Below are 27,664 nucleotides of genomic sequence, written 5' to 3'. Positions count from 1 at the left end.
TATCTCATCTTAACTCTTCAACTTCTTTAATTTCTGGCTGCACACATGCCCTCCAGGCATTGGGTCGGAAAGAGAGTGCTGACCCCATTTCTGGGCTGTTTCCGGAGGGGTGGGTGGTAGTTCTTTCCCCCAGAACCTGGGCAGGGGTGGTGATGGGGCTGAGAACCACTCCAGGGTCAAGCCCAGAGCTCTTCCTACCCTGTCCTGTTCTCTCCTCTCCCCTCTCCCCACCTCTACCCTCTTGCCTCCTCTGCTTGGCAGTGGGCGCAAGAAGGAGGCCTGCTTGGCCAGAGAGAACTATTTTCCTTTCTGGTTTACGGTGGCCTCTGCACTGGGGATGCCCTCCCTCCCAAGCTGCCAGGCACATGGGTAACCTCGCTGCCTCAGTTTCCTCATCTGGCCAGCGCAAGACTTCCAGCCTAAGTGTTGGCAGCATTCCGAGCTGGCGATTTCTCCTTTCCCTTACTTTGGGTGGCATATGAGGACAGGCGCAGAAAGTTCCAGCCCCACCCCTTCCCTCAGTGGGTTTTTGATTCATGAACATTCCCACTGTACTTCCCCTTGGCCCAGCCCCATGCCAAGCTTAGTGATGCCAGGATGAGTAAAACCTAGGCTTCCACTTGGGCCAAGAAGGGAGTTAGACGCATAAACAACCAATAGGAAATACACAGACTTTCCAGGCCCCTTGGCGTCTGCTCCTTGGAGTATCCTGGAATGTCCCTGTTTTGTAGAAAGAAGCTGGCGTTCCTCTTCTTTTTCCATGCCTACCTCCTTTCACTTTCATTTTCTGCGGGCACTGCCCCAGCTCACAGCCCTGGATTCCGTTACTGTCGCAGAAGGGACCCTGCTGAGAGATTTTCTCTGCCGCATGGGGACACTCCCAGGGCCTGAAGCTCCGTGAGATCGCTTCCCCACAGATTCCCAGGACGCAGAGTCTGAAGGCTGAGCCCAGAGCAAGCCATCGACAGAGGTGACGGCACATACTGTGTGGTGGAAGGGAGTGGGGGGGTGGTAAGGGCCTGGGCATTTGGAGAGGGTGCAGTGGACTGGGGTCAGTACACCCATAAGCTTTGAAACGTCTTAGTTGGTACCATGAGTTTCGCTTCACCTGGGTTGGCATCTTTATAGCAATGTTCTGGGTCTGTCCCTGGCGGTAGCAGTGGGTTACCTACACATGCCTGGGCTCGGGCCCCTGTGGGGAACCCAAACAGAAGGGAATTAAAGACATGCCTTCTGGAGTTGCACTGCTTGGGTTCAAATCCTAGCTCTACCTCGTTTACCTTGTACCCTTCTACAAGCCTCAGTTGTACTCAGGCCTCTCTGTGCCTCAGTTTCGTCACATGTATAATGGGGCTGATCCTAGTACCCACTTCAGAGTGGTTGGGAGGGTTAATGAAAGCACTTAGAATAGTGCTTGGCACATTGTATGTGGTTAATAAATGTTAGCCATTGTTGAAAAGACAGCTGCGGTAGCCTGAATCCAACCAGCATGTAAGGGCCCTCTCATATGGCCTCAAAGAGAATTGATTCCCTGATCCCTTGGGAGACATTGCTCCTAGTATTAACTCAAGCCTTTTAAAACTTCTTAAAGCAGGGATGAAGCATGGATGTGGGAGCCAGGGGCCTTGATTTAACTCCTGGCTGCTTCAAACCCTCTGTGGGACCTCGAGCCAGTTTCTTGCCTTCTCTGGGCCTCAGTTTGTACATCCATACAATGGGGAGCTTGCATTGGTAATGTCTAAGGGTAGAACTGTGGCCGTCTTGGTCTCAGGGTGGGGCTGACTTGCCCTCTCCACTGCCGCCTGCCTGCTTCCTGAGAAGTCCTGCACTGGACCTCATTTTCCTCCACAGATTGTGAAATGTACACGCAGGACGCTTTCCAGGCACAGAGGAGCCAGCTGGTGGAGCAGCTGGTCTCGGGGTCCCTGGAGGGCTTTGAGAGCGTTCTGGATTGGCTGCTTTCCTGGGAAGTCCTCTCCTGGGAGGACTACGAGGGGCTCAGCCTCTTGGGCCAGCCTGTCTCCCACTTGGCCAGGCGCCTCCTGGACACTGTCTGGAATAAGGGCGCTTGGGGCTGTGAACTACTCACTGCGGCTGTGCAGGAGACCCAGGCTGACAGACAGCCCCCTGAGCTTCCCGGCTGCTGGGAGCCCCACTCACCCCACCCAGCCCGTGACCTGCAGAGTCACCGGCCAGCCATCGTCAGGAGACTCTACGGTCACGTGGAGGGCGTGCTGGACCTGACACAGGCGCGGGGTTTCATCAGCCAGTACGAATGTGATGAAATCAGGCGGCCCATCTTCACGTCATCCCAGCGGGTAAGGCTCTTCCCTCTTGGCTCATCAGAATTCAAAGGAAAAGCGTGCTTAGTTACCGAGACTGGTTTGTGAAGTCAGCCCTGTGGGGAGACATGGGTCGTGGCGCTTCCCTTTTAAGGGTAGCCAAGCAGGTAAAAGTTGCTCTGGAATTTTGGTATCATGCCACTTCTGACGAGAGGCAGCGATATATGGTGGCGAGCATCTTGGATTCTGGAGTCAGGACGATGCAGGCTCAAGGCCTGTGACTTTAGGCTTCTCTGTGGAAACTCACCATCCTTCATCTCTCCTGTCTCGGATTCCTCATCTGTGAAACACAGATGGGAGAATTCAATGAGGTGAGCTACGGAACTCTTAGAACGGTGTCTAGCACGTAGTAAACACTCGTTAACATTACCTTTGGCTACTATCAATTCTGTTATCAGTGATATTCTGTACTTGTACACTTTTAATGCTGTCTGCTTTAAATTAATAGCTCAACAGATGATAAAAATTCATTAAATTAAACCTGTGTTTAATAATGAATATAGCATACTATGTACTGATATAGTTTAAATGCCCACATAGGATTTCTAATATGAAATTGCATTAGATCATAGACATTTGGAGTTGGGATAACTGCCTCTGAATGTGACATCCCACAAGAACAGAAGAGTGTCTTTTGGGTATTTTTGAAACTCTTTGTTTTATTTTCTCCCAAATAGTGAACCTCAGGCCTCCCATGATGCAGATGGAACAGTCATTAACACCTCACTTTATGGATTGGGAAATTTGAGTCCCAGAAAAGTGGTTTGAAAAAGCTCACAGTAGGGGCTTCCCTGGTGGCGCAGTGGTTGAGAGTCCGCCTGCCGATGCAGGGGACACGGGTTTGTGCCCCGTTCTGGGAAGATCCCACATGCCGCGGAGCGGCTGGGCCCGTGAGCCATGGCCGCTGAGCCTGCGCGTCCGGAGCCTGTGCTCTGCAACGGGAAAGGCCACAACAGTGAGAGGCCCGCATACCGCAAAAAAAAAAAAAAAAAAAAAAAGCTCACAGTAGTTCATGAGAGGGCCAGTGCGTTACACAGTGCTCTGACTAATTCATTCATCATTAATTTATTCATCCAGAATCTATTTTGATGCCTACTATGTGCCAGGCTCTGTCTTAAAGCTTGTTGTGTTGAGAGCCTTGTACATAGTAGGCACTCAAGAAATACTTGTTGAAGAAATAATGAATTATTGAATGAATGAATTGGAATTACATTGCAGTGTTAGGATGGGCTGGGTTGGGGGACTTTCTAGTTACTGTTTTTGTCTATTTTTTAAAATATGTATTTGGTGTCCACGTGAGTTTAGGTAAGCCTGGTTGAGACTGATGGAATAAATCTGTTCAAGGCTGTTTTAAAGTATTTGTAGTATTTATGTTCAAGTATTTATAGAGCAGACATGTTCTGGTCCTCTCTCACTAGTGCACCTGAAACCTACAATTGTACCCTGAGCACTAGCTCCTTGAGCCTGGCCCTGGAGGGATTATAGAGACTCAATGAAATCACCTCTCATCCAAGTGATTTACATCTTCCAGAATTGTTTTTCCTATCCTTTATAGGGTTATGGCGCTTTTTTTCCCCCTCTGTTTTCAGTTATTCACTCTTTCAGTGGGTCCTGAGAGGGAACCAGATTGGATGTGTATTCAACTGTTCATTTCACTACCCGATACTGTATTGACTTCTCTAAACGCATCTTGTTTATGGATGTTTTTCTGGCCTTTTATTGTGGTGGAAGAGAGATGCCCATGGTATTGTCGTAATCAGTAGAAACCTTCCCACACTTCTCCATCCGCCTTTCTGGAGAAATAATGACTTTTGCTTTCCCCACAGGCAAGAAGGCTCCTTGATCTTGCCGCAGTGAAGGCGAATGGGTTGGCTGCCTTCCTTCTACAATGTGTTCAGGAATTACCTGTCCCGTTGGCCCTGCCTTTTGAAGGTATATATGTGTTCTTCTCAGTTCATCAGAAAGGGGAAGAAGGACTTTCAGATTCGTGCTTAAGAGCAAAAACTCCAGCATGAGACTTGTCAGAATCCCACTTACTGGCTGTGCAAACCCCCCTAAGACTCAGTTTCCTCATTTTAAGGGCAACATCACCACGGTCTCACTGGGCTATTGCGAGGATTAACAGGATTAATGTGTGTAGTATTAGGGCTTGCTTTTATTTCTTCCTGCACTGTGGAGTGATCACTGGAGCTACCTTGTCCTGAGAGCTAATACAGCTGTTCCTTACTAGCCATACTCTTGTATTGGAAAGATGTGGGTACATTTTTTTTTTTTTTTTTTTGTGGTACTCGGGCCTCTCACTTGTTGTGGCCTCTCCTGTTGCGGAGCACAAGCTCCGGACGCGCAGGCTCAGCAGCCACGACTCACGGACCCAGCCGCTCTGCAGCATGTGGGATCTTCCCGGACCGGGGCACGAACCCATGTCCTCTGCATCGGCAGGCGGACTCCCAACCACTGCGCCACCAGGGAAGCCCGGGTACACTTTTTAATGGCTGGTATCTCTTGATCTCTGCAGTTTAGCTACTCATCATCAGAAACTCAGGAGCCAAATGGATTTAGATAATGTGATATCTCTCATTTCACATGGTCACCAACCCAGTTCAGGAATGGGAGAGGCTTGGATGGCACAGCTTGAACATCCTAGGCATCCTGCCAGGTGCTTTATTTACGATGTCTGTCCTTGGCAACAAACTTGAGAAGTAGGTATTGTTTTTTCCACTTTACAGATGTGGAAACTGGGACAGGGAGTTTGAGTGACAAGGTAGGGGGGATGGATCTGGTTTTAGGCCACCTGCACCTACACTGCCTCTTTTCCTGGGAGAAGAGCTTGTCGGTTGTAAAGAGAGGAAGCAAGCCTGGTGTGTCTTATTCCCACATCACCGTCAGGAAAGCTCATCGGCACCCAGGGTCCCTGAATTGTGCATGGTGCTGACAGATGGATTTATCACCCTGGGGCCTGCCCTCTGGGCAGTGAGCATACTTGTGGGAAGGATGTCGGAAGCCTGTGCTTGGTGCCTGGGTGTGCACCCTCTCACCTGAGAACAGAACACAGACGTCGGTTTGTGACAGGGGATGCTGCCCAGAGCGTGGTACCCAGCTTGACCCTTGGTTAATGTTTAATGTTGATATCATCAAGCACAGCTGACTCTTCATGCACTGTAACACTGTGCCATGGTGCCAGATTCCCCAGGGTGATGATTCCAAAAGTGATGATCGACATGTGTTTGTTTTTAAAATGAGAGATATATTTTTTTTCCTGGAAAATTTTGATGGCAGCTGGAAAACCTGCATGGGAAATCAGGGTATTGAGAAAATATATATATTTCGGTGTCTGTTCAGTGCTCCTAGTTTATCCAGATGGCATTAAGAGCAATGACAGGGACTTCCCTGGTGGTCCAGTGGTTAAGACTCCACGCTCCCAATGCAGGGGACCTGGGTTTGATCCCTGGTCAGGGAACTAGATGTCACGTGCCGCAACTAAGAGCCTGCATGCTGCAACTAAAAGATCCCACATGCTGCAACTAAAGATCCCGCATGTGGCAACGAAGATCCCGCTTGCCACAGCTAAGACCTGGCACAGCCAAACAAACAAGTAAATAAATAAATATTAAAAAAAAAAAAAGCAATGACAATCATCAGCTTTGGGAACAGAACAGGAAGCACAATCACAGGGCATGTCCTTCGGACGACCATAAATACAGCTTCAGTGTGCTCAGAACGCTCTGTGAGAATTACCTGTTAGTCTTTGAGCTGAGAACAAATGGGTCAGTACCTGGTTGGGGGCAGTGAGGCTGTGATGCTCTGAGGTCCCACCACCCTGGGGTTCTGTACCATAATTTCCCCGTTTCCTATAAAAAGAACTAACCCCTGACACAGGGAGTGGTTTGCTCATGCTGGTATTAGGATGATAAAGGAAAAACAGCAGCTCTGTGGACACATCCTAGACATGAGAATTTTTATTGCAGACGGCTGTATGAAGAGGATGGGGAAGTGGATATTGATCAGGGAACCTTGTCTAAGTCCTTGACCTGGGCACCCCAGTGACCCTGACACCATCCAGTGCTAGTTCCACCCATGTAATCCAGGATAATCTTCCCATCTCAAGGTCTTTAATCACATCTGTCTAGTCCCTTTTGCAAGTAAGTTAACATTCACAGATCCTGAGGATTAGGATGTGGGCACCTCGGAGGGGCCCCTGTTGTGCCTATCACACCCAATAATAATAATGATAATCAACACCATTTTGTGAGAGTTAACCGTATGTCAACATTCTTCTAAACTCTATTTTATCTCATTTCTTTCTAAAACAATCCTTCAAGGTGTGAATTGTCTCCAATTTTAGAGATAAGAATACTGAGGCCAGAAAGGATGAGAGGCTTGCCCAAGCTGATGGTGGACCCAGATTTCTTTCTTTTTTTTTTTGATTTATTTATTTATTTATTTACTTTTGGCTCCAACGGGTCTTAGTTGCGGCACGTGGGATCTTCGTTGAGGCATGTGGGGTCTTTCGTTGCGGTGCGTGGCCTTCTCTTTAGTTGTGGCGTGTGGGCTTTCTCTCTCTAGTTGTGACGCGCAGGTTCCAGAGTGCGTGGGCTCTGTAGTTTGCCACACCCAGGCTCTCTGGTTGGGGTGCGTGAGCTCAGTAGTTGTGGCACGGGCTTAGTTGCCCCACCGCATGTGCAATCTTAGTTCCCTGACCAGGGATCGAACCCACCTTCCCCGCATTGGAAGGAGGATTCTTTACCACCGGACCACCAGGGAAGTCCCTGGCCCCGGATTTCAAACTTAGGTGTATCTGACTTCAGAAACCGGGCTCCTAAGCCCTTAAACCTTCTGTTTGCCTTTAGAAAGAACAACTGAGGCTGAGTGGTGAGGGGACTTGTCTAAAGCTCCTGAACCAATATGGTGGGACAGGCATCAGAATGTGGGTCTTCTGACCCCAACCTGGTGCTCCTTCTAATCTTCTACAGCTCTTTCCAATGTCAGTAATAATAATGGTGCTAGGCAATGTCTTTTGACCACTTTGTGTGGGACTCTGAACAAAGAACTGCCATGCATGATCTTCATTGGGCCATGGTTTCTTACATGGGTCCCTATCCCTGTAAGGTAGGAACCACTGCTTCTCCCATTTCACAGGGGAGAAAACTGAGTCTTGGGAAGGTTACGTGACCAACCTCAAAGTCCCTAGCCTGTGAGTGGAGAGCCAGGATGAGCACCGCCCATGTGCCACATCCCATTCCCCCAGGCAGCCCACCCTCTGGTCAGGTCCCATCTTCATCATGGTGCCACCTCATTTGTTTCTTCTCCTGTCTTCCAGATGCCGCCTGTAAGAGGTACCTGTCCAAGCTGAGGACCACGGTATCGGCTCAGTCTCGCTTCCTGAGCACCTATGATGGGACAGAGAACCTTTGCCTGGAGGAAATATATACAGAGAATGTTCTGGAGATCCGGATGGAGGCGGGCATGGCTGGACCTCTGCAGCAGAGCCCCGCCACCCTGGGCCTGGAGGAGCTTTTCAGCACCCGCGGCCACCTCAACGAAGACGCAGACACTGTGCTGGTGGTGGGCGAGGCGGGCAGCGGCAAGAGCACGCTTCTGCAGCAACTGCACCTGCTCTGGGCTTCAGGGAGGGCCTTCCAGGAATTTATCTTCGTCTTCCCATTCAGCTGCCGGCAGCTGCAGTGCCTGGCGAAACCGCTGTCGGTGTGGACACTGCTCTTTGAACACTGCTGTTGGCCCGACCTTGGCCAGCAGGACGTCTTCCAGGTCCTCCTCGACCACCCCGAGCGCATCCTCTTAACCTTCGACGGCTTTGACGAGTTCAGGTTCAGGTTCACAGATCGAGACCGTCACTGCTGTCCGACCGCCCCCACATCTGTCCAGAGTCTGCTCTTCAACCTTCTGCAGGGCAACCTGCTAAAGAATGCCCGCAAGGTGTTGACCAGCCGTCCGGACGCGGTATCGGCCAGCCTCAGGAAGCACGTGCGCACGGAGCTCAGCCTCAAGGGCTTCTCGGAAGAGGGCATCGAACTGTACCTGAGGAAGCGCCATCGCGAGCCTGGGGTGGCCGACCGCCTCATCCGCTGGCTCAGAGGCACCTTGGCCCTGCACAGTCTGTGCCACCTGCCCGTCTTCTCTTGGATGGTGTCCAAATGCCACCAGGAACTGTTGCTGCAGGGCGGGGGGTCTCCGAAGACCACCACAGATATGTACCTGCTCATCCTGCAGCACTTTCTGCTGCATGCCTCCCCGCCAGACTCAGCTGCCCATGGGCTGGGAGCTGGCCTGCTTCGGGGCAGTCTCCTCACCCTCCTGCACCTCGGCCGCCTGGCTCTGTGGGGCCTGGGCACGTGCTGCTACGTGTTTTCCACCAAGCAGCTGCAGGCAGCACATGTCGACAGGGAGGAGGTTTCTCTTGGCTTCCTGGTGCGTGCCAAGACGGTCGTGCCTGGGAGTACAGCCCCCCTGGAATTCCTGCACATCACTTTCCAGTGCTTCTTTGCTGCATTCTACCTCGCGCTCAGTGCCGACACGCCGCCATCCTCGCTGAGACACCTCTTCAACTGTCACGGGCCTGGCTGCTCGCCGCTGGCCGGGGTGCTGTCCAAACTGCGCGTGCGGGGTTCCGGGTGCAAAGAAGGCAGTGTGGCCACTTTGCTGCAGGGGGCCGAGCCACACAACCTCCAGATCACAGCGGCCTTCCTTGCAGGGCTGTTGTCCCAGGAGCGCCAGGGCCTGCTAGCCGAGTGCCAGGTGTCTGAGAAGGCCCTGCTCTGGCGCCAGGCCTGCACCCGGCAGTGTCTGACCCACAGCCTCCGCAAGCACTTTCGCTCCATTCCACCAGCCGTGCCAGGCGAGGCCAAGAGCGTGCATGCCATGCCCAGCTTCATCTGGCTCATCCGGAGCCTGTATGAGATGCAGGAGGAGCGGCTGGCGCAGGAGGCTGTGCGTAGGCCGGACGTCGGGCATCTCAAGCTGACATTCTGCAGCGTGGGCCCGGCCGAGTGTGCTGCCCTGGCCTTTGTGCTGCGGCACCTCCGGCAGCCTGTGGCCCTGCAGCTGGACCACAACTCTGTGGGCGACATTGGCGTGGAGCAGCTGCTGCCTTGCCTCGGCGTCTGCAAGGCTCTTTAGTGAGTGTTGCTGGGCGATGCTGGCTGGGCGAGGGGGGAGTGCCACCACTGGGGTGCAGGTAGGGGAGCTCCGTGCTGGGAGCCAGGAGTCCAGGCCCAGCCCCAGGCCCTGCCACCCCTTTGGTGTAACCCCAGCCGAGTCCCCTCCCCAGTCTGGGCCTTAGTTTCGACTTACGATAGCGATAGCCATAATTCATGAAATGGTCCACGTGCCAGGCACTGTGTTACGCTCTTCCCAGAAATACCTCCTTTAATCCCCATGACCACCCTGGGCTATAGGCAGGGGCATTATTTTCCCCATGAGCCTCAATTAGAGGCTCCGAGAAATGAGGTAACTTGTCCAGGGTCACATAGGAGATGGTAGAGCTAGGATTCACAAATCACATCTTTCTGGTTACCAGTCTCTGCTCTCCACAAGCAACCTGTGTACGGACGGGCTTCAGAGGCACCAGGGCAACCTTTAAGTCACAGGCACAGTTGGGTGTAATATGTGTTTGTATTAGGAACCACCTCCAAATCAAAGGTGACTTGCACCCCATGAGAGATTTGATTTTATTTTGTAAATTTTATTTATTTATTTATTTTTAATGGACATATCGTTGATTTACACTAGTGTATTAGTTTCAGGTGTACAGCAAAGTGATTCAGTTATACATACCTATGTCTATATCTATATATTTTTTCTATTCTTTTCCATTATAGATTGTTACAACATATTGAATATAGTTCCTTGTGGTAGACAGTAAATCCTTGTCGTTTATCTATCTTATATATGGTAGGGTACATCTGTTAATCCCATAGTCCCATGAGAGTCTTTAAAATCCCAATGAGATGGAAATTTCGAGGCCCAAGAGATAGAAAGTGGCCACAGAGTTTCACCTGCTTTTTTATTCCTTATGTAGTGCAGAGATTTTGGCCTGGCCCTTCCTGCTCTCGGCCCCTGTCTGAAGGTGTGAGCTTTCCTATGTTTCTGCCTCAGCCCCCGTGGGCCTCTCTTCACATCTTGGGCCGGATGAGGGCAGAGGGTGTGCCCAGTCAGGTTTGCCTGCATGCTGCAGGCTCCCCAACTTCCCTTCCAGCCTTCCTGCTCCCTGCTTTAAACCTCTGAGAATGCAGAAGTTATAGCTTTAACGTGAAATTGACTCACAGCCTCTCCAGGGCTTTTGGTCTACCCCAGGTGACCTTAGATTGACCCTGAGCAAAGAAGAAACCCCTCCTTGACTTTATTAGGGTGACCTACCTTCTCTGGGCCAAAGCAGCGAGATTTTTTTTCTGCATGGAGCCAAACACATGGATATCTACTAGAAACTGTGTGGCGGCCTTTGTTATCAGGACCGTGGTCATAGATTTATAAATATAATGCAATAATAATGTACTATATAACATATCATAGAGAGTTAATATGTATATGATACATAGTTAATGTATGTGATAAACATGTATATATAGGGAGGAAGCTGATTTGGATGATTTGAGGAGAGTTTAATAAAGGGACAGCTTACAAAAGCTTGGGCAGGAGTTAGGAAGAGCAGGTAGAGACGGTGCAGGGTCCTGGGGCCGCTGACGGTGGGGACAGGGCTGTTGGCCTCCTTAGACCTGAAAGGGTGGGGGATGGGAGGAGTGGCTCTTGGCTGAGAGGAGCATGCGCAGAGAGGTCTGTCTGGAAGGACCGAGGCTGCAGCAGCCTGGAAGGGCGAGAGCTGGGGGTAAACCCTGGCCTTCCTCTCCTCCTCACTCTCGCCTTAACCCACAGGGAGCCGGAGCAGGGTGTCTACAGTGTAGTCCACTGGAATCAGCTCCCCACCGAGAGCCAGGCAGAGAAGGAGGAGAGTGGATCTGGCCGGGTAGACGGAAGTTGGCAGCACAATACCCTAGTTCCCCAGGAAGGAGGAATCACGATACATTCACTCAGGAATTTCGAGACCTGACTGTGGGAGCTGTTCTCCGGATAGAAATATGAATGTGTGTTTTTCTGGGTGGTGGACCTCCAGAGTAGTTCTCCAAAGGGTCCTTGAACCCCAGCGGGTCAAGAACCTCTGGTCTGGATGATCCTCATAGATGGATCCCCAGAATGCGTGGCTCCCCTTCTCCTGGGCTGGGAAGGCCCACGTGACTGCCACGGTGTGTGGAAGGGCTGGGTGGAGACTGGGGCCCTGCCTCGATTTTCAGAGAAAGACCAGGATGGTCTGGTTCTAACGCTCAGACCGGAGTGTGCAGGGGGACTTGTGGAAATGCAGATTCTTGGGCCTGTTCCCAGTGGGTTCCATTCTGTAGGTCTGAGGTGGGGGCCCCGGAATCTGGTTTTTAACCCAGTGATTCTGCTACAAGCGGTTCAGAGGCCACGCTGTGAAGACTGATGCTCTGTGGGAACCAGCTTGATTTTCCATTAACAGTGAAAGTCCCTGACCAAGTTCCACCGAGCTTTACCCTACACACACTTGGTATTGAAACTGCCATTGCCACGGGGGAGGGGCAGAAACCATGAGGTTGCTGCGTGGGCATTTCCTGTGTGTGACAGAGACAGAGACAGATAGTGAATGAGGGAGCGGGGCAGAGGGGCAGAGAGAAAGAGACAGCGACAGGGAGGGCGGGCGGGAAGCAGGGAAGAGAGAGAGAGGTTTCTCTCCCACAGTGCCAAGCTGCATCCCTCCCACTTGAAGCTGTTTCCATGCCAACCGAAACCCTCAGGCTTCAAGAAGCCCCATACACAAAGTGCCCCAATGCGTGTAGGTTTCTTTAGACCCCGATTCTGACTCTAGGGCGATGGCTTTCGAAGTTTTTTGACTGTGACCCACAGCGAGAGAGGGTGTGAGCAAGCACACGGGCATGTCAGATTGAAATTTCACAAAATGACTTATTAACCGTGATACACTCTGCTCTCTTTTTCCTTTCTCTTCTTTTTCCAATTTAAAAATGCTACTCCAAAGCTTCTGAGTTGATTTTGTGATCCACCAATGCATGAATCTGATGTTAAGAGCCCAGAGCAGGCCGGAAGGGAGAGGCTGTACAACGGCATCGTTCAGAGTGGCCTTTGGAGCCAGAAAACCTAGGCCGCAATCCTTTAGGTGCTGTGCAACCTTAGTGAAGTCGCTTCACTTGCTGGGCCTCAGTTTCCTTCTCTCTGGTGGACATAATAGTACCTACTTCATTAAAGATTAAAGAAGAAAAAAAATGAACAAAAACAAAAAAAAAGATTAAGGAAGATTAAATATTGTTACTATTGGGAAGTGCTCCATACGTGCGAGGAATCATATTACAGGTAGCTTTTACTATGTGCCAGGTGCGCACAGGGCTTTATGTGAGCTATCTCTTTAAATCCTCACCAGAGCCCAGTGAGGTCGGCATTACCCTCCTTCCTTTTCTACAGATAAAGGGACCAGCAAATAGCTGGTAAGTGGCTGCCAGGATCAGAACTTCCTTTGAGGGGCTCCAGAGAGCTTGAGGTGTTAACATTTAAGTCAGGGCCTCCCAAGTTGGCCTGAAGATGCAGAATCATGGGCACAGTTATTAAAATACACAGATCCCTGAGCCCCTCCCCACACTTGCAGACTCACCAGCTCCAGGGGAGGGGCCCGAGAGTCTGTATTTATTTATTTATTTATTTATTTATTTATTTGCGTGAGCTCTGGGTCCCCACTTCCGAAGCCCCCCACCCTACAGAGTGAGTGACATCAGCACCCTGGCCAGGCATGAGGGAGTCTCCACTTTTCTGGGGTGCTCTTTCCTTGCGGCGTTTTCCAGAAGCACAGATGCTGGCACTTCTGGCTTGAGCAAAGGTCCCTTTTGGGGTTTTGTTCGTTTTTTCCCCTCTCTCATTGGCTCTGTTTTCAAATTTATTTATTTTGTCTTTTTTTTCAGCTTGCGAGATAACAACATCTCAGACCGAGGCATCTGCAAGCTCACTGAACATGCACTTCACTGTGAGCAGCTGCAGAAGTTAGCGTAAGTCAGGCTGGGCCATGGACGTTTGGCCCCGTGTCCCCAGCCTCACTCCAGGCCATGCTGCCTGGGCAACAGCTGTGAGCAAGGGACAGGCTGGGACAGGGACCTTTGCGTGGCCGGAGGGCACAGGAGGCTCCTGTCCTGAGGGACCCGGCTACCCGGGCTTTGGGTGGCCACTGTCCACTGTGCCTCATCTCATCTCCATGTCTCTTCTCTCTCGGGATTTTCCAGTCTTTTCAACAACAAATTGACCGACGTCTGTGCACACTCCATGGCCAAGCTCCTTGCATGCAAGCAGAATTTCTTGGCTTTGAGGTGAGCCTGGGGCTTCCCTACCCCTGGAAACTGTTTCTCATCCCCACAACTGAATCAGTCTGGTCTGGTCTCGGCTCATAATGGGCGCATGATCTCCTCGCTGAATACAGGGGCAGTGTCTCGTTGTGAGCAGGGTTTCACTAATGCTGTGACCTCCCTAGCAAACTCTAGACCAATTCTGCTGAGGCTTCCTGCCCTTTGACCTTTATCTCCCAGGACTGAAGAGGGTTTCCAGGACCTTTTTCGGCCCTGTGTCTAAGAGTGTCACCAGCTCTCTGGGGTGCCCGAGTTCCCTGATGTACATTGAGCACGTGCTTGGCAGGGGGCGGAATGCAGCCGTCACTTGTCACCACAGTGAGGCAGCCAGTTGCCAAAAAGTTCTCAGAAGGTCCTTTTACTGCTTGGCGGGGGGGTGGGGGGGGGCGGGTCCAGTCTGGGAAGTCTGCGTTTCTGCTGCTCCCAGCCCTCTAGGCCTCAACTGGAGTCTCTCTCCCATCTGACACTGTTGTGTCGCCCCTCCAGCTAGTCCCTGGGTTGGCCTGGCTTCTCTTCCTCTCTGGGATATTCTTGCCTCCTGGATTTATGAGGCAGTAAAAGAAGACAAAGTGAGGAGTTGCCTCCATCCTTTCTTTCTACCTGCTGGGCTGGGTTTAGGAATAGGAGCTGCCATTTTGAAATTGTTGACTCCGTCTCAGGCAGGGCTGCTGAGGCCCACACCAGAGGTGTCATTCTGTACCAAGGACTCTCTTTTGCTACCACCACCTCCTCCTCCCAACTCTGGAACCCGAGAGCAGCTGTGGCCAGAGCTGGGCTGGCCCAACCTCCAGGGAGGGCTGTAGGGTAGCAGAAAGGTGCTGCACCCAGAACTTGAGACCTGTGTTTTTGGTCAATATAGCATCAGAGTTGAGAGCACAGGGCTCTGGAGCCAGACCAACCAAGGTTTGGATCCAGCATCCCTGAGATTTGAATTAGCTGTGTGACCTTGGGTCAGCCCACTATCTCTGTGTCTCTGTTTTCCCTTCTATAAAATGGAGATAATGGTTATAGCTACCTCATAGGTTGTTGTGATGATTAAGTGAGGTAACATACATCAAAAGTTGGCACAATATAGTGAGTGCTTTCTATAAGGGGCTTAGTGCCTGAAAGATGGTGGGTAAATCACATAAGTTCTCAGCATGTTTATTCTGTTCGTCCAGTGCTCCCAGGACGGATTAGATGTGCGACACAGTTATTGGGGAAAATGCCTATAAGGGAAGATTGGGGAAGGAAGCTGGGGGAGCCTGGGAGAGTTGGCCGACTGCAGGGTAGGTCTGACCCTGAGTGAGGGAGAGAGGGAAGGAAGGAGGGGTGGGAGGAAGCATCTTAGACCCCAGTGCAGATCGGGGAGAGGACAGAAGGCTGTTGGCGAGTCCTCCAGCCAGTGTGCCCAGCAGAGGAGTCTCAGGTCTCCCAGTCCTTGGCTGGGAGCAGCCCGTTGGAAACAGGCCTTGGTGCAGAGGGGACGTCGGACTTCCCAGCACGGCAGCTGGGGCCCTTCGTTACCCAGGAAGCTCAGAGGTCTGAGAGGCTGCCACACCCGTTCCGGAAGGGAATACTAATACCTGCCCTACAAGATTGTTGTCGGCCAGAGTGGCTTAAAGTGTATGAAAGTTCTTTGAAAGATGAAACTGTATTATTATTCCAGGAAGCCTCGAGCTGTGGGTGAGAGTTCTGGGCACCTCCCTGAAACTCTCTGAGGTGTCTGGATTTTGCTGAAACCCCCTCCTCGACCCCTGCCTGAGGGCTTAGCAGGATCCCTTTCTTTCAGCCACCTGGGCCCGCCCCAGGCCCTTTCCCAACAGGTAGAGGCTACCGGGCAGCCACAATGAATCTGGGAAGGCTGCAGCGGGGAGGCAGGGTCTAGCGAGGAGACAGTGGAACAGTGAGTCACCCTTGCTCCCTGGGGGAAGCCTCCTTCCTGGAGGGCAGCCTCTTGTGGTTCCTGCTCAAAACCTGTCCCACTGCTTTGCAAAACAGGCCCTTCCCTTTGCTGGTGGAAAATGAAGTCCGCAGGAGCCTTGAGGGAGCTCCCCCTGCGTGAACAGCACGCACTGCATCTGCCCAGCTGGAACTGGAGGGCCGGTTCCTGCATCCTGCAGAGAAGTCCTCAAAGCTTTCTTCCCTGTTTCTCTGTCCAGGCCACACTTCCCCCACCAGACCCCAGTCTCGGGGCACTAACGGTCCTCCCATCCTGCTCTCTTTCTCAGCCTCCTGTGTCTTTTCCTTCCAGGCTGGGGAACAACCACATCACAGCCGCGGGAGCCGAGGTGCTGGCCCAGGGGCTCAGAGCCAACGCCTCCCTGCAGTTCCTGGGGTAGGTGGGATTCTGGGGCGGAGGGGCCTGTGAGGATTCAGGGGCAGGCGAAGCCAACTCTTCAGCCAAAAGGCCCCAGGGGCTGCCCAGGCTGCAGTGGGGAGGGCGAGGCAGGGAGAGCGTGGGCGGCCCTTGGCTGCCTCTGCCTTGCTTCGAGCTCAATAAACAGGAAGTTCTGTATGCCAGGGTTGGGGGAGGGCAGAGCCCATGAGTGGTGGCAGGAAGTCCTCGAGGGTGCTAGGGCCGTGCTTCTCACCTTTGGCTATAGGTTGGAACCACTTGGGAGCTCCTGAAGAATGCCACTGCCTGCCCCAGACCAATTAAATGAAATATCCAGATACAAGGTCCAGGAATCAGTAATTTTAAAAAGCTCCCCAGATGATGCACAGCCTGGGGTGAGAACCAAGGAAAGAGAAGGAAGTGGGGAAGTTTGGACCCTGGACCCAGGATGGGAGGGGCTGCACCAAGTCCTGCAGAGCCCTTGCCACCTGTAGGGTCATGACAGGCCTGCCAGGGAGGGGAGAGGGGTCAGACGCAGGCGGTGGGGGGGCAGTCCTGCAGACCTCAGGGCCCCTGAGTGGGGCTTCCTCTGTTTGCTGGGCAGAGCGATACCCTCCACTGTTGTACCTGTACAGTCCCCTACAGCCCCTCTCCTGTCCTGTCTTCCCCTGGTGTAAACTAGGATCCATTTGATAAGAACTGGGGGCTTTAGAACCCAGGATTGTAGGAAGAGAGAATGACCTTAGGGCTGGGTGTTCCAACCCATTTTATAGGCAGGCAAGTTGCCCTCCAGCTCGGTTTGAGCCCTGAGTGGGACCGCATTGCTGGAGACATCAGCACCTTTTCCAGGATGCATTAGGAGCAGCACGGAGTCTAGGAAAGGGTGGCTGCGGCCCCACCGAGTTCCTTCCTGCTTGAGATCACATCTTGCACATCGGGGGGTGTTTATCTCTCAACACGTTATTTATTAAGGTACCTGTCTGGGCCTGGCCTTGTGCTAAAATCCCAAACACTGTCATATGATACAAACTGTTCTGTAGCTTGCATTTTGTTTTTCTTCACAGTATATTATAGGCATTTTTTTCATATGACATGATCTCATTTTTTAAAGGATAGCTGCCTTAGTATTCTGGTGGATGTCGTGATGCGTTTAGCTGGTTGCCTGTCGACGCACACTTTAGGTTGTTTGCAGGGTTTTTGCTATTACAGTGTCACATCCCCGGAGCACAGAGCAGTGCTGGCACAGGGCCCGAGCTCAGTAACGATTCACCTAATGAGTGAAAGTGCAGTGAGCATCTCAGAGCCACTGTCTCTGCTCACGTGGGCACCTACAGGTCCAGCCTAACTTCCCACACGTAAAATGACCAGGTCCCAAGGTATGACCGGGGCTCCACCTTTGAAAAGGGGTGTGTCCAAATTAGGGTGTGTCTGAGGAGTATGAGCCGAAAGGTGAAGGAGTTAGATGCCGTGAAGGGCCCGTGGATGCGAAGAAGGAGGAAGAAATGAAGAGCTGGCTTGTGGAAGAACAGTTAGCCTTGTTCTGGGTGGTCCCAGAGGTAGTTAGGGACACATGGGTGCCAGTTAGCACAAGCACGTCTGACCTAATGTCAGGAAAAATATCACAACCATGAACTGGCATTGAGAATGAGTTCCTCGTCCCTGAGGGTGTACACTGGGTGGGCCTCTAACTATTTTGTAAGCCTGATTTAAAGAAGCTAAAAAAAACCTGAGTGAAGTTTGGCCATCCCTCCAAAAAATGAAGGCAAGTTCACTTTGCTGGGACCTAGGAGTCCCCCTGAGACCTTTCTGGGATTGGGTGGTCCTGCCCCTCTGACTGGGGCCACAGAGAGGAAAGGCACATGTCTAGAACACATGGCAGGTTCTCACTGACACTATCTGTTGACTCTGTTGGACTTTTCAGGTTCTGGGGCAACAAGGTGGGTGACAGGGGAGCCCAGGCCTTGGCTGAAGCCTTGAGTGATCACCAGAGCTTGAGGTGGCTCAGGTATGCCTCAGTGTTTGTCCTGAAATTGTCATGGGGGAGCCAACAGGAGGAGGGAGGAGCTTGGGCCAGTTCTGAAGACCTTTGAACTTCATTTTTAGCCCCTATATTAGATAATTGGATGAGAAAGAAAGACCACTGGATTTGGAGTCAGGACACTTGAGTCTTTCTGGGTGACTTTGGGTCACTTCTCCTCTCCGGGGTCTTGATTCCCTATCTGTACACTGAAGGTCTTGGGCTAGATCAGATACACTTTAGCTCAAGGGCCAACTCCAGTCTGTTAGTGGGGGCTGCCCAGTGCACTATGTTGGGAAGGATTCTAAAGCTACTTCTGGGCTTAATGAAAAAGAGCACTGTAATCAATTAGTGATGTCTGACATGGAGCAGACTAGGACATGGGGCAATGTGTGCCATGCATTTTGCACTTCGTGGGTTATCTTATCTCTGAGGTCCCTCCCTGCTCTGACACATTTTTGTTCCTTGATTACATCCAGCCTGGTGGGGAACAACATTGGCAGTGTGGGCGCTCAAGCCTTAGCATTGATGTTGGAAAAGAACGTGGCCCTGCAAGAACTCTGGTGAGTTTAGGAGATTCATTGCTCTAGAGAGGCAGACATCAGCCTTTCTTCATTCTCTGGCCTCATCTGTGGAAGCCATTGTGTGTGTAAGACAAAGATGGATGACTGAATGATTGGGTAATTGTGTTTGTCTTTGTCCTGGGTGGCATGAAGCTTATAGAGCCTGGCATAGAGGTGCGAATTCTTTTCATTTAATTATACTGACCGGTTTGTTGTTTTGTTCACTGCCTCCCTGGGGCATAATGGTTAAGAGAACAGACTCTGGAATCCAGCCAGCTGACCTTCAAGGCCTGCTGTGATCTTAGGCAAGTTAGGTAACAATCTCTGAGTCTTAGGTTTCTTACCTGTAAAATGAGAGTATGGATGCTTTCCACTGTAAACCACCTTTGTAAGAATTAAACGAGGTAATGTTTGTGAGGAGCTTAGTGCAGTGTCTGGAGCGTGTGCAAGCAACTCCGTAAATGTGAGACTGTAGTAGTGACGGTGTTTCTACTACTCTTGCTGCTGCTGCTGCTGCCCCAGTGACTGCTGCTTTGTCATTTCGAGGTAAATGTGAGTGCCTAAGGACACTGGATAGTAAAGCCAGGGTCACGTGCAAGGTGGAGTGGAGTTTGGCGGAAGTTAAAAGATGAACCGTGAATCATATTTATCCTGATGCCAAGCTTTCCATCCTTCAGCTGCCACTTGTCTAGCCTTCTTCTGACATATTCTGGGCAGTTCCAAATTATATCAGGGAGATAAAATGCTAAATGTTTGATTTTTCTGGGAAGTATAAAGGCACTGAAACCTATGAGCATGGCCACAAAATGAATATTGCCAGTGGGCCTTGGCAGGGCCCACTAGCAGGGCCCAGGGCTCACTAGCCCTGCCATTGTACCATTGAGTATATCCTGATTGGGTTCTACAGCTTGGAATTTCTTGTTAGAGGAGCGCCTCACTGTGAGGGTATCAGTTATGACTGCATTAGGCTGCAAGTGATGGAATACCTTTATTTACAGTGGCTTAAACTTGTAAAGGGTTGATGTTTTCATGTACATGCAGTTTGGAGGTAGGCTGCATAGGGCTGGTATGGCAGCTACATGAGGCCAGCAGGGGTCTGGACTCTGTCCCTCTAATCTTTCACATCCTTGGCGTGTGGTTTCGTCCGCATGGTTGGTTTCCTCGTGGCCACAAGGTGGCTGCTGCAGCACCCACAGCACTCCTGTGTTCCAGGCTCAGTCTCTATATCCAGGAAGGGCACAAGACTGGGTCTCTCCCCTTCAAAGAACATTCCCAGAGGTCCCATCCGTCAATTTCCCCTTATGTGTTGATGGCCATGTGGATGTCACTTGGCCAACCCTGGCTGCAGTGGAGAGTGGGAAATGCAGTTTTTCCACCAAGCACATGGCTGCTCCAAATGACATTAACCTTCCATTAATGAGAAAGAAAGGGAAATGGGTATTGAGTCACTGGGACATGAGGGAACTTCTTAGGTGAAGGAGCCCTGGGGCAAATTCTCTCCCAGAGATGTCCCAGGAATTGAGAACCCTCATACCCTGCTTGACCTGTTCTTACTTTACTGGTAAATGTGAGTTTTCAGATGTTGGATAGTCTTAATTGGGGGGGGGGCACATGCATTCATTTTTATTGACGTCATCTTCCATAATAAACATCACCGCATCAACTGGGTTTTCTCCCTTGTTCTTGCCAGCCTGGAGGAGAACCACGTCCAGGATGAAGGTGTGTGCTGTCTTGCGAAAGGACTTGAGAAAAATTCAAGTTTGAAAGTCCTGAAGTAAGGAACCTGTAAGCAGGAGCTGGGACAATAATGACTGGCCTTGGGAGGGGGTGTTTCTGAATCAGAGATCTGGGAGGCTTCCCAACCTGGCTGACTCACAGGAGGTAGCTCGGTAGAAAACTGCTGGTTTTTCTGTGTTCCCCCAATCCCAGGCAGGGGTTCCAGTGTACATAGTTTACTTGGGAGGTAGTCCCTGCAAACACTGGCGAGAGGGTAGTGAAATGAGGCCAGGGAGGGACAGTAACCAAAAAAAGGTGTGTTATCAAGCCGGTTATCACTGGGGACCTCTGGGGTACAATCCTGTGGGCGAGAGGCAGCGGGGGTACTTATCCACCAGCTGCTATCCTTCACATATTGAACTGTGCTTGTGGGGATATTTGTTTCCTGGCACATCTGGCTTGCCCCGAACATGGTTGAGCATGCTCCTGGGGTCAGCAGAAAGGCCTCAGGCAGAGAATGGGGGTCTTCCCGGAAAGCAGCCCTGAGAGGTAGAGGTGAGAGCTGAGGCAATGTGGGTGGGTTGCCCACAGCATCTGCTATAGTGGCTTACAGGCTGGGCCCTTCCCCTGCTCCAGGGGTCCTCTCTGACTCAGGCAGGAGAATTCTGATGGTCATCCCCAGTGGTTCCTCTTGGTGTGTTATGCAGGCAGGCATGCTTGCTTTTACTTATGTGTGCGTTCATCCATTTATGTATTGATGCAAGAAATGTTTCTGGAGCAGCCAGTCTGTGCCAGGCTCTGTTTGAGGCACTGAAGATAGAGTGGTAAAAAGGCCCCTGCTCACATAGCTCTTAAATTTGAACAGGAGAGACAAATGATGAACAAGTAAACAAATGAGACCATTTCTGTTAGTAATAAGTGCTCTCAAGAAATTCCAGAGAGAGATGACAGGGAGTGACTGGAGAGGGTAGGGGAGTTGCTGCTGGGTAAGGCCTCTCTAAGCAGGTGACCTCTGAGTTGAAACCTGAATAACAAGAAGGTTCCCACCATGCTGAGGTCTTAGGAACGTGCATTCCAGGTGGGCAGAACAGCAAATGCAAAGGCCCTGTGGCAGAAACGAGCTTGGTGGTTTTGAGAACAGAAGGAGGGCCTGTGAACTTGGACTGTTGTGGATGGTGGAGTGGGAAGGAGCTGGCCACAGCAGCCTCAGAGCCCTGGGAAAGATTCGGGAGTTTATTCTAAGGACATGGAGATGCCTTCGGAGGGTTTTAATGAGGGCAGTCATGTGATCTGATTTATATCATCCAAAGATCGTGCTTACTGCTTTGTGCAGAACAGGTGGAAGGAGAGTAAGATGGAAGCAGGGAGACCAGCCAGGAGGCTCTTGCACCCTTCCAGGCGAGAGATGGAAAGTGGATCAGGCTGAGGGCCGTGGAGGAAGCTGGTGAAAGGGGATGGGACCTCGTGCAGGTCCTGCGGGTCCAGAGCTGGAGGGCTGGGCAGCGGTGGTGTTGCCAGGGAAGTGATCGGGGGACCACTAGAGGTGCACTCGGTGGTCAGGGACCCATGCCACAAGGAGAGGGATGGCGGATCTGAGCAGGATCCCAGCCAGTGGTCACCACAGGCTTGTGGACCGGTGCTCTCTGAGGCTGGCGCCACACCAGCCATGGTGCCAAAGGTCTCACTTCCCAGGGATGTCAGGGCACCAGCAGATGGCTCTTTTTGCTAGAGGAGACTGGCCTCTGCCCTGGCAAGCGTGGCCCGGGGAAAACACTCACCTTCCAAGGCCAGCAGACAGCTGCAGCTGGGAGATCGTCTGCTTTGCTGCCAACCCGCCATCCACTCTGGCAACACTTGTTTGTGTTGCTTCGCAGGGGCTAGGAAGTTGCCAAACGTTTGGGGAAAACACTTCCACTCGTCACATGGGTGAAGCTCGGGCTCGGAGGCCCTGGTGAAGCTTGGGTTTGTCTGCGCTGGGATCCCAGGCTTTGCACACAGGGCGGCTCTCGGCAATACCTGGTTTATCATCAACCCTGTGTAGATGAGGCGCATTTGTCCTCCCTCACTGTCACAGGCTTACCCCAGTCGAACCCCACAGAGGCCAGGCGGTGGGAGCCGCCGATGTCCCACGCTGCTCTGTCGAGAGCCTTATAATTCAGCACCGCTGAACTGGATCCTCCTCCACTGTTTCCCCATAAAAATCGAGCTTCTCACATATCTTAAAAAAGAAAAGCAAAGCTTACATCCTTCTTCCAGACGTGGTCTGTGCCAAGCCTTGGTTAAGACTGCAGGCTCTGGAGCCTGACAGCTGGGGTTTGGGCCCCAACTCCACCATGACCAGCCGGCCCTGCTTGGATTTGTGCCTCAGTTGCCTCAAGTATAAATGGGGTAAAAACTGAACCCTCGGGCTTCCCTGGTGGCGCAGTGGTTGAGGGTCCGCCTGCTGACACAGGGGACACGGGTTCGTGCCCCGGTCCAGGGGGATCCCACATGCCGCGGAGCGGCTGGACCCGTGAGCCATGGCCGCTGAGCCTGCGCGTCCGGAGCCTGTGCTCCGCAACGGGAGAGGCCACAACAGTGAGAGGCCCGCGTACCGCAAAAAACAAAAAAAAATACAAAAAAAACTGAACCCTCCGCATAGGGTTCTGAGCATGAACCCAGGTGGTGTAGGTTATGAAGTGGCACATAGTAAGAGCTCTAAAAATATGGGCTGCGGTTATTTTTAGCACTGCCTTAGGGTCAGCTTCTCAGAAGTTCCTGAAATTGTTGAGGGGGAAGCCAGGTAGTGGAGATTATAGAAGGCCAGCTGTGAGCAAAAGAGCAGTGTGGGGACCACTTGGCTCTCCCCCTGCTGTCCCTGACTGTATGCCATCTTCCCTCCCCATTTCCAACCTCATATTTTCTTTAGTCTGTGTCCTTGTGCCCCCAGGGCCCTTAAATGACAATATTACTGTTCATGGATTATTTTCTATCAGTTAAGTACGGTGCCCAGGGCTTTAGAATATGCCATTCTTTGTTTAATTCTTGTACTCCATGAGGTGGGTACTCTTCTAGGTCCTTTTTACAGATGAGGACATTGGGACTCATTTGCTTGAGATCAAAAAGGGAGTAGCGTAAGGTGGATTTGAACCCAGGAAGTCTGGCACTAGAATGCACATACTTAACCACCATGCTCCTTCCTAAGGGAGCAGCTACTTAATACTCATCTGGTGACTGGAGGAGAGAGGGGTGCATTTCACTTTGGGCATTGAGCCTTTGCGGATGAGCTCATTGGGAATCTCAGGCAGGAGAGGGACATGCTGAGGGGGCCGGTGGGCTTCAGGAGGCTGGCCGGCTCCCAAAGCCTCCTTTAATTAAACAGGCTCAAGAAGAGAAGCAAGCATCCTCAAAGCTCACCATTCCATCTTCCTCTCCAGACTGTCTAACAACCGCATCACCTCCCTTGGGGCAGAAGCGCTCCTGCAGGCCCTTGAAAAGAATGACACCATCCTGGAAGTCTGGTAAGGCCCCTGGGCAGGCCTCTTTAACCTCCCTCAGTTTTCCAATCTATAAATTGGGGTGAAGGGAGAGAGAAACTTGAGAATTTCTAAGATCCCTTATGACCCTGACATTGAGTCCCATTCTGCATGTGATGGATCTGGCTCCCTGGGAAAGATGTCTTCATGTTTCTAAGCTGGGACCAACTCTCTCATTTTTAAATCATGAGCATTTGTTCAGGAATGTCTCTGTTCTAGGCAATCGTGTGGGATTTGGGGTGTGGTTGAAGAGGGAAACAGAGAAAAGAACTTAGCTCTTGCCTTCCCTGGGTATTACATCTGCCTTCACAGGTCAATGCTGTTATATTAGACCCTCTGCAGTTCTGGGCGGCTGTTACACAGGATGGGAACTGTTGGCCAGTGTTTCCAAGTCTTATACATTATGAAAAGCCATGTTCCTTTATGTATTTGAAAAGAGCAGTGCATCACAACTTCAAAGATTTCTCCTTCTTCTTTCCAGGGATCTATTTATTGCTCAGATTAGAGGTAGAAAGATTTCCCCTGATTTAACATGTTATGAGTGAATAACACTATATATGTTTCAGACACTGGGCTAGAAACCAATATTTTAAAATGAGGACATTCCCTATAAAAATCTGTCTTTCAGGGGTTTCTCAAAAAAAGCTGGCCACTCTGGAACTCCATTTAGAATGCCAGTAATTAAGCAGAGTAGAGGACAGGCTGACCCCATGCAGCTGGGCAAACCGGCTCAGGCTGACCCCAAACCCCACCATGCTGATTGGCTTGGACCAGGCCCCTTTGGCTGCTGTATATTACATGCCTCATCCCTGAAAGCTCGTGAACCCTGCTTTACATATGCAGATTTGTCCCTCCCTCAAAAAGCACATCAAGACAGTAGCAACTGTAGCTATCAAACGATGAAGTTAAAAATAAAGACTTGTAAAAATCTGTCCTGCCATGGAGAGATTTTTCCTTTCTGTGCGATTGTGTAATCCCTGTAGCCTGTGAGGTCCTCGGGTCCTGGGTAGAGCGTGGGCTTTATTTTTTTCTTAAACCATTGCACAGTTCTGAGAAATGTCACATTCTGTGTCCAGGGGGAGCAAGCTAGCATCAGGTTGATATTTTAAGGGCTCTGATGTTATTGGCAGAGCTTGGGAGGACATTGGGACTTGCTCATTGCATTCTTGACAGATTCTGCTGTTGCCTTAAAAAGAATGGCCAGCCTTGGGAGTCAGGGCTGGCTGGGCCCCCTGTGGACTCTGCAGAGCCGTGGAGGCTTGTTAAATCATGCACAGTGATTCATGAGCCGTCCTGGCTGACAGAAGGTAAAACCTGAATAGACTTCTCTCCCAGGAGAGCTGCAGCTGGGCCGGAGGGCCAGGCCATCCAGGCATGAGTTCATAAAGCGGCAGCTTCCCGGATGAAAACACTGCTCTGGTTCCTGTTCTTACTCAAACCTCTCTTTGCTTTATCCCCTTCAGGCTCCGAGGAAACACTTTCTCTCCGGAGGAAATTGAGAAGCTCAGCCACAGGGACACCAGACTCTTGCTTTGATGTCTCCAGGTCAACGTTCATCTTTGTTTGGGAGCAGGCCGTGGGTTTGGATCCCAGAAACGGGATGACATCTGACAGCAGTCCACTCAGATGGAACCTGGTCCTGCCCAGGACCAGCCCAATAGGTCACCTTTGTTCTGGCAGAGGAAGGCGCATCAGTGCCCTGCAGAGCAGACTTTCCCAAAGCCTATTTTTCCCGTCAAGTTCTTCCCAAGATTCAATCCTGGGATGTAAAAGAGGGGCAGCCCCCCTCTACACGATGGGGCTGGTCTCCGGCCAACCTGACACGGGTCAGTGGAGCCACGGATGCCACTGCGTGCTTATTGGTGTAGAGAGCTCCACGTGAGGAGGGGTATTCAGGAAGCAACTTTCTGCTGTGTCTCAACTCATGGTCACCCATTAGGTTGTTCTCTATGTCTGGTTCCTCCACTCATCCTGGACCCCCTGTACATGACACTTACTCTGTGGTTGAGGATTCAGAATACTGGCGTTTTCACCTTTGCTCCTTCTGTTACACCCCAGCCCTCCTCCCGCCCTCCCATCCCCCTCAACACCCCACACATCCTGGATGGGAAGGGCTTTAATTTACCCTGCTCTCCTTCTGGTACTTAAGGCATTTTTGAAAGGGGACACATGACAGCCGTGTGTTCCTCAAGACATTCTAGATTTTCAAGAAAAATATGACCACACTACAGCTGGTATCACATCTGGACCTTTATTTCCAGTGAAATCAATTACTCTTCAGTTAAACCTTTGGAAACCACTCCCCACCCAAATGCAGCTTTTTAAAATTAATCTGGGCCAGCATTTTGAACAGCCCCACTCTGATGCCTGTGAACTGAACTCTGGCAGCAGACTTCCAAAATATATTCATAAGAGACGGTTCAGTTTTATTTGTGCCGGAATGCTTTAGGATATAAAGTTATGGATCAAAAGTTTACAGGGCAAAATCAAAGGCCCTTCCTTATAAAGCAAATGTTTTTTCTGAATTTTTCAAAATGATGCATGTTGAAGCTTTTCTAAACTGTCAGGTGCTGTGCAAGTGTTATTATTTTAAACACTGTTATCTGTGAAAAACTGGTTAATATTTATAAACCACTTGGTTTTTTTCTCCCAAGTTTATGTTTTTATAAAAAAATAGGACCATGAATTTTATGCGCACATAATCACAGAGGAGAAAACTATTGAGTCACTGAAGCTATCTTTGTTGAGACCAAACATTTAAAAATATTCCTGAACATTGTCAAATATTAAAGCACAATTTTCTACTTGAAGGGGGGAAACATGATGTTTCAACCAGATAGTTGATTGCTTAAGGCACAAGCAAGTTTTAGAAATAGGCTTGCAATCAAAACACATTTGGCTTTGGTTTAGAAAAGTCTAATCCAGCATGAACTTTAGGCTGTGGCAAATGTGAGAAATGCGAGAAGGACCCCTGGGCCTCCCTCCATTCTCTCCAAGTGGCTCTGGGAGTCTCTAACAGGCGAAGATTTGGGAACAGTTCTCCTCGGCAAGCAGCCTCCTGAGTGGGCCTTGGCGAAATAATTCTTAGATGCATTTAATTAGCAAGGACTCAGGTGGCTGCTCATCAAGGTGAAATCTGCTTCCTTGAATGGTTTTGTGTGTGTCTGGTTGGTTAAATGTTGTGGCATCTCCCTGGGCCCTTGCCCAGGGAGAGCATGTGTGTGAGTTCTCTTTGTTTGTTTGTTTTAGTTTATTTTACTGATGCATAGTTGATTTACAATGTTGTGTTAATTTCTGCTATACAGCAAAATGATTCAGTTACACATATATGTACATATTCTTTTGCATTATGGTTTATCACAGGATATTGAAATAGTTCCTTGTGCTGTACAGTAGGACCTTGTTGCTTATCCATTCTGTAGATCTTATGTCTGCTCACCCCAACCTCCCACTCCATCCCTGCCCCACCACCCCTCCCCCTTGGCAACCACAAGTCTCTATGTCTGTTTCTTTTTTTCTTTTTGCGGTACGCAGGCCTCTCACTGTTGTGGCCTCTCCCATTGCGGAGCACAGGCTCTGGATGCGCAGGCTCACCGGCCATGGCTCACGGGCCCAGCCGCTCCGCGGCATGTGGGATCCTCCCGGACCGGGGCACGAACCCACGTCCCCTGCATCGGCAGGCAGACTCTCAACCACTGCGCCACCAGGGAAGCCCTGTGAGTCTGTTTCTGTTTCATAGATAAGTTCATTTGTGTCCTATTCTACATT

General features: G+C 50.8%; 1 protein-coding gene across 7 annotated transcripts; it reads left to right on the top strand.

Moving 5' to 3' along the window:
- The first annotated feature begins 650 nt into the window (after nt 1-650).
- Nucleotides 651-27,664, top strand: NOD2 (nucleotide binding oligomerization domain containing 2). 7 transcript variants are annotated; one of them, XM_082608273.1, is made up of 13 exons: nt 651-970; nt 1,852-2,318; nt 4,169-4,274; nt 7,660-9,475; nt 13,334-13,417; nt 13,649-13,732; nt 16,002-16,085; nt 18,007-18,090; nt 18,582-18,665; nt 20,356-20,439; nt 23,798-23,881; nt 25,360-25,441; nt 27,431-27,664. In XM_082608273.1, exons 2-12 carry the CDS (start codon nt 1,860-1,862, stop codon nt 25,430-25,432), a joined length of 3,042 nt encoding a protein of 1,013 aa, XP_082464399.1. In that variant the 5' UTR covers nt 651-970; nt 1,852-1,859; the 3' UTR covers nt 25,433-25,441; nt 27,431-27,664. The 7 variants fall into 7 exon arrangements, with proteins under 7 accessions (XP_082464399.1, XP_082464397.1, XP_082464398.1 ...); XM_082608271.1 differs by lacking the exon at nt 27,431-27,664 and having other exon boundaries at nt 25,360-25,545; XM_082608272.1 differs by lacking the exon at nt 27,431-27,664 and having other exon boundaries at nt 1,595-2,318; nt 25,360-25,545.

The sequence above is a fragment of the Mesoplodon mirus genome, assembly GCF_964341445.2.
Source record: "Mesoplodon mirus genome assembly, chromosome: 19".
Lineage (NCBI taxonomy): Eukaryota > Metazoa > Chordata > Mammalia > Artiodactyla > Ziphiidae > Mesoplodon > Mesoplodon mirus.
The sequence above is the reverse complement of the archived record's forward strand: the minus strand, read 5'-3'. Positions and strand labels throughout refer to the sequence as shown.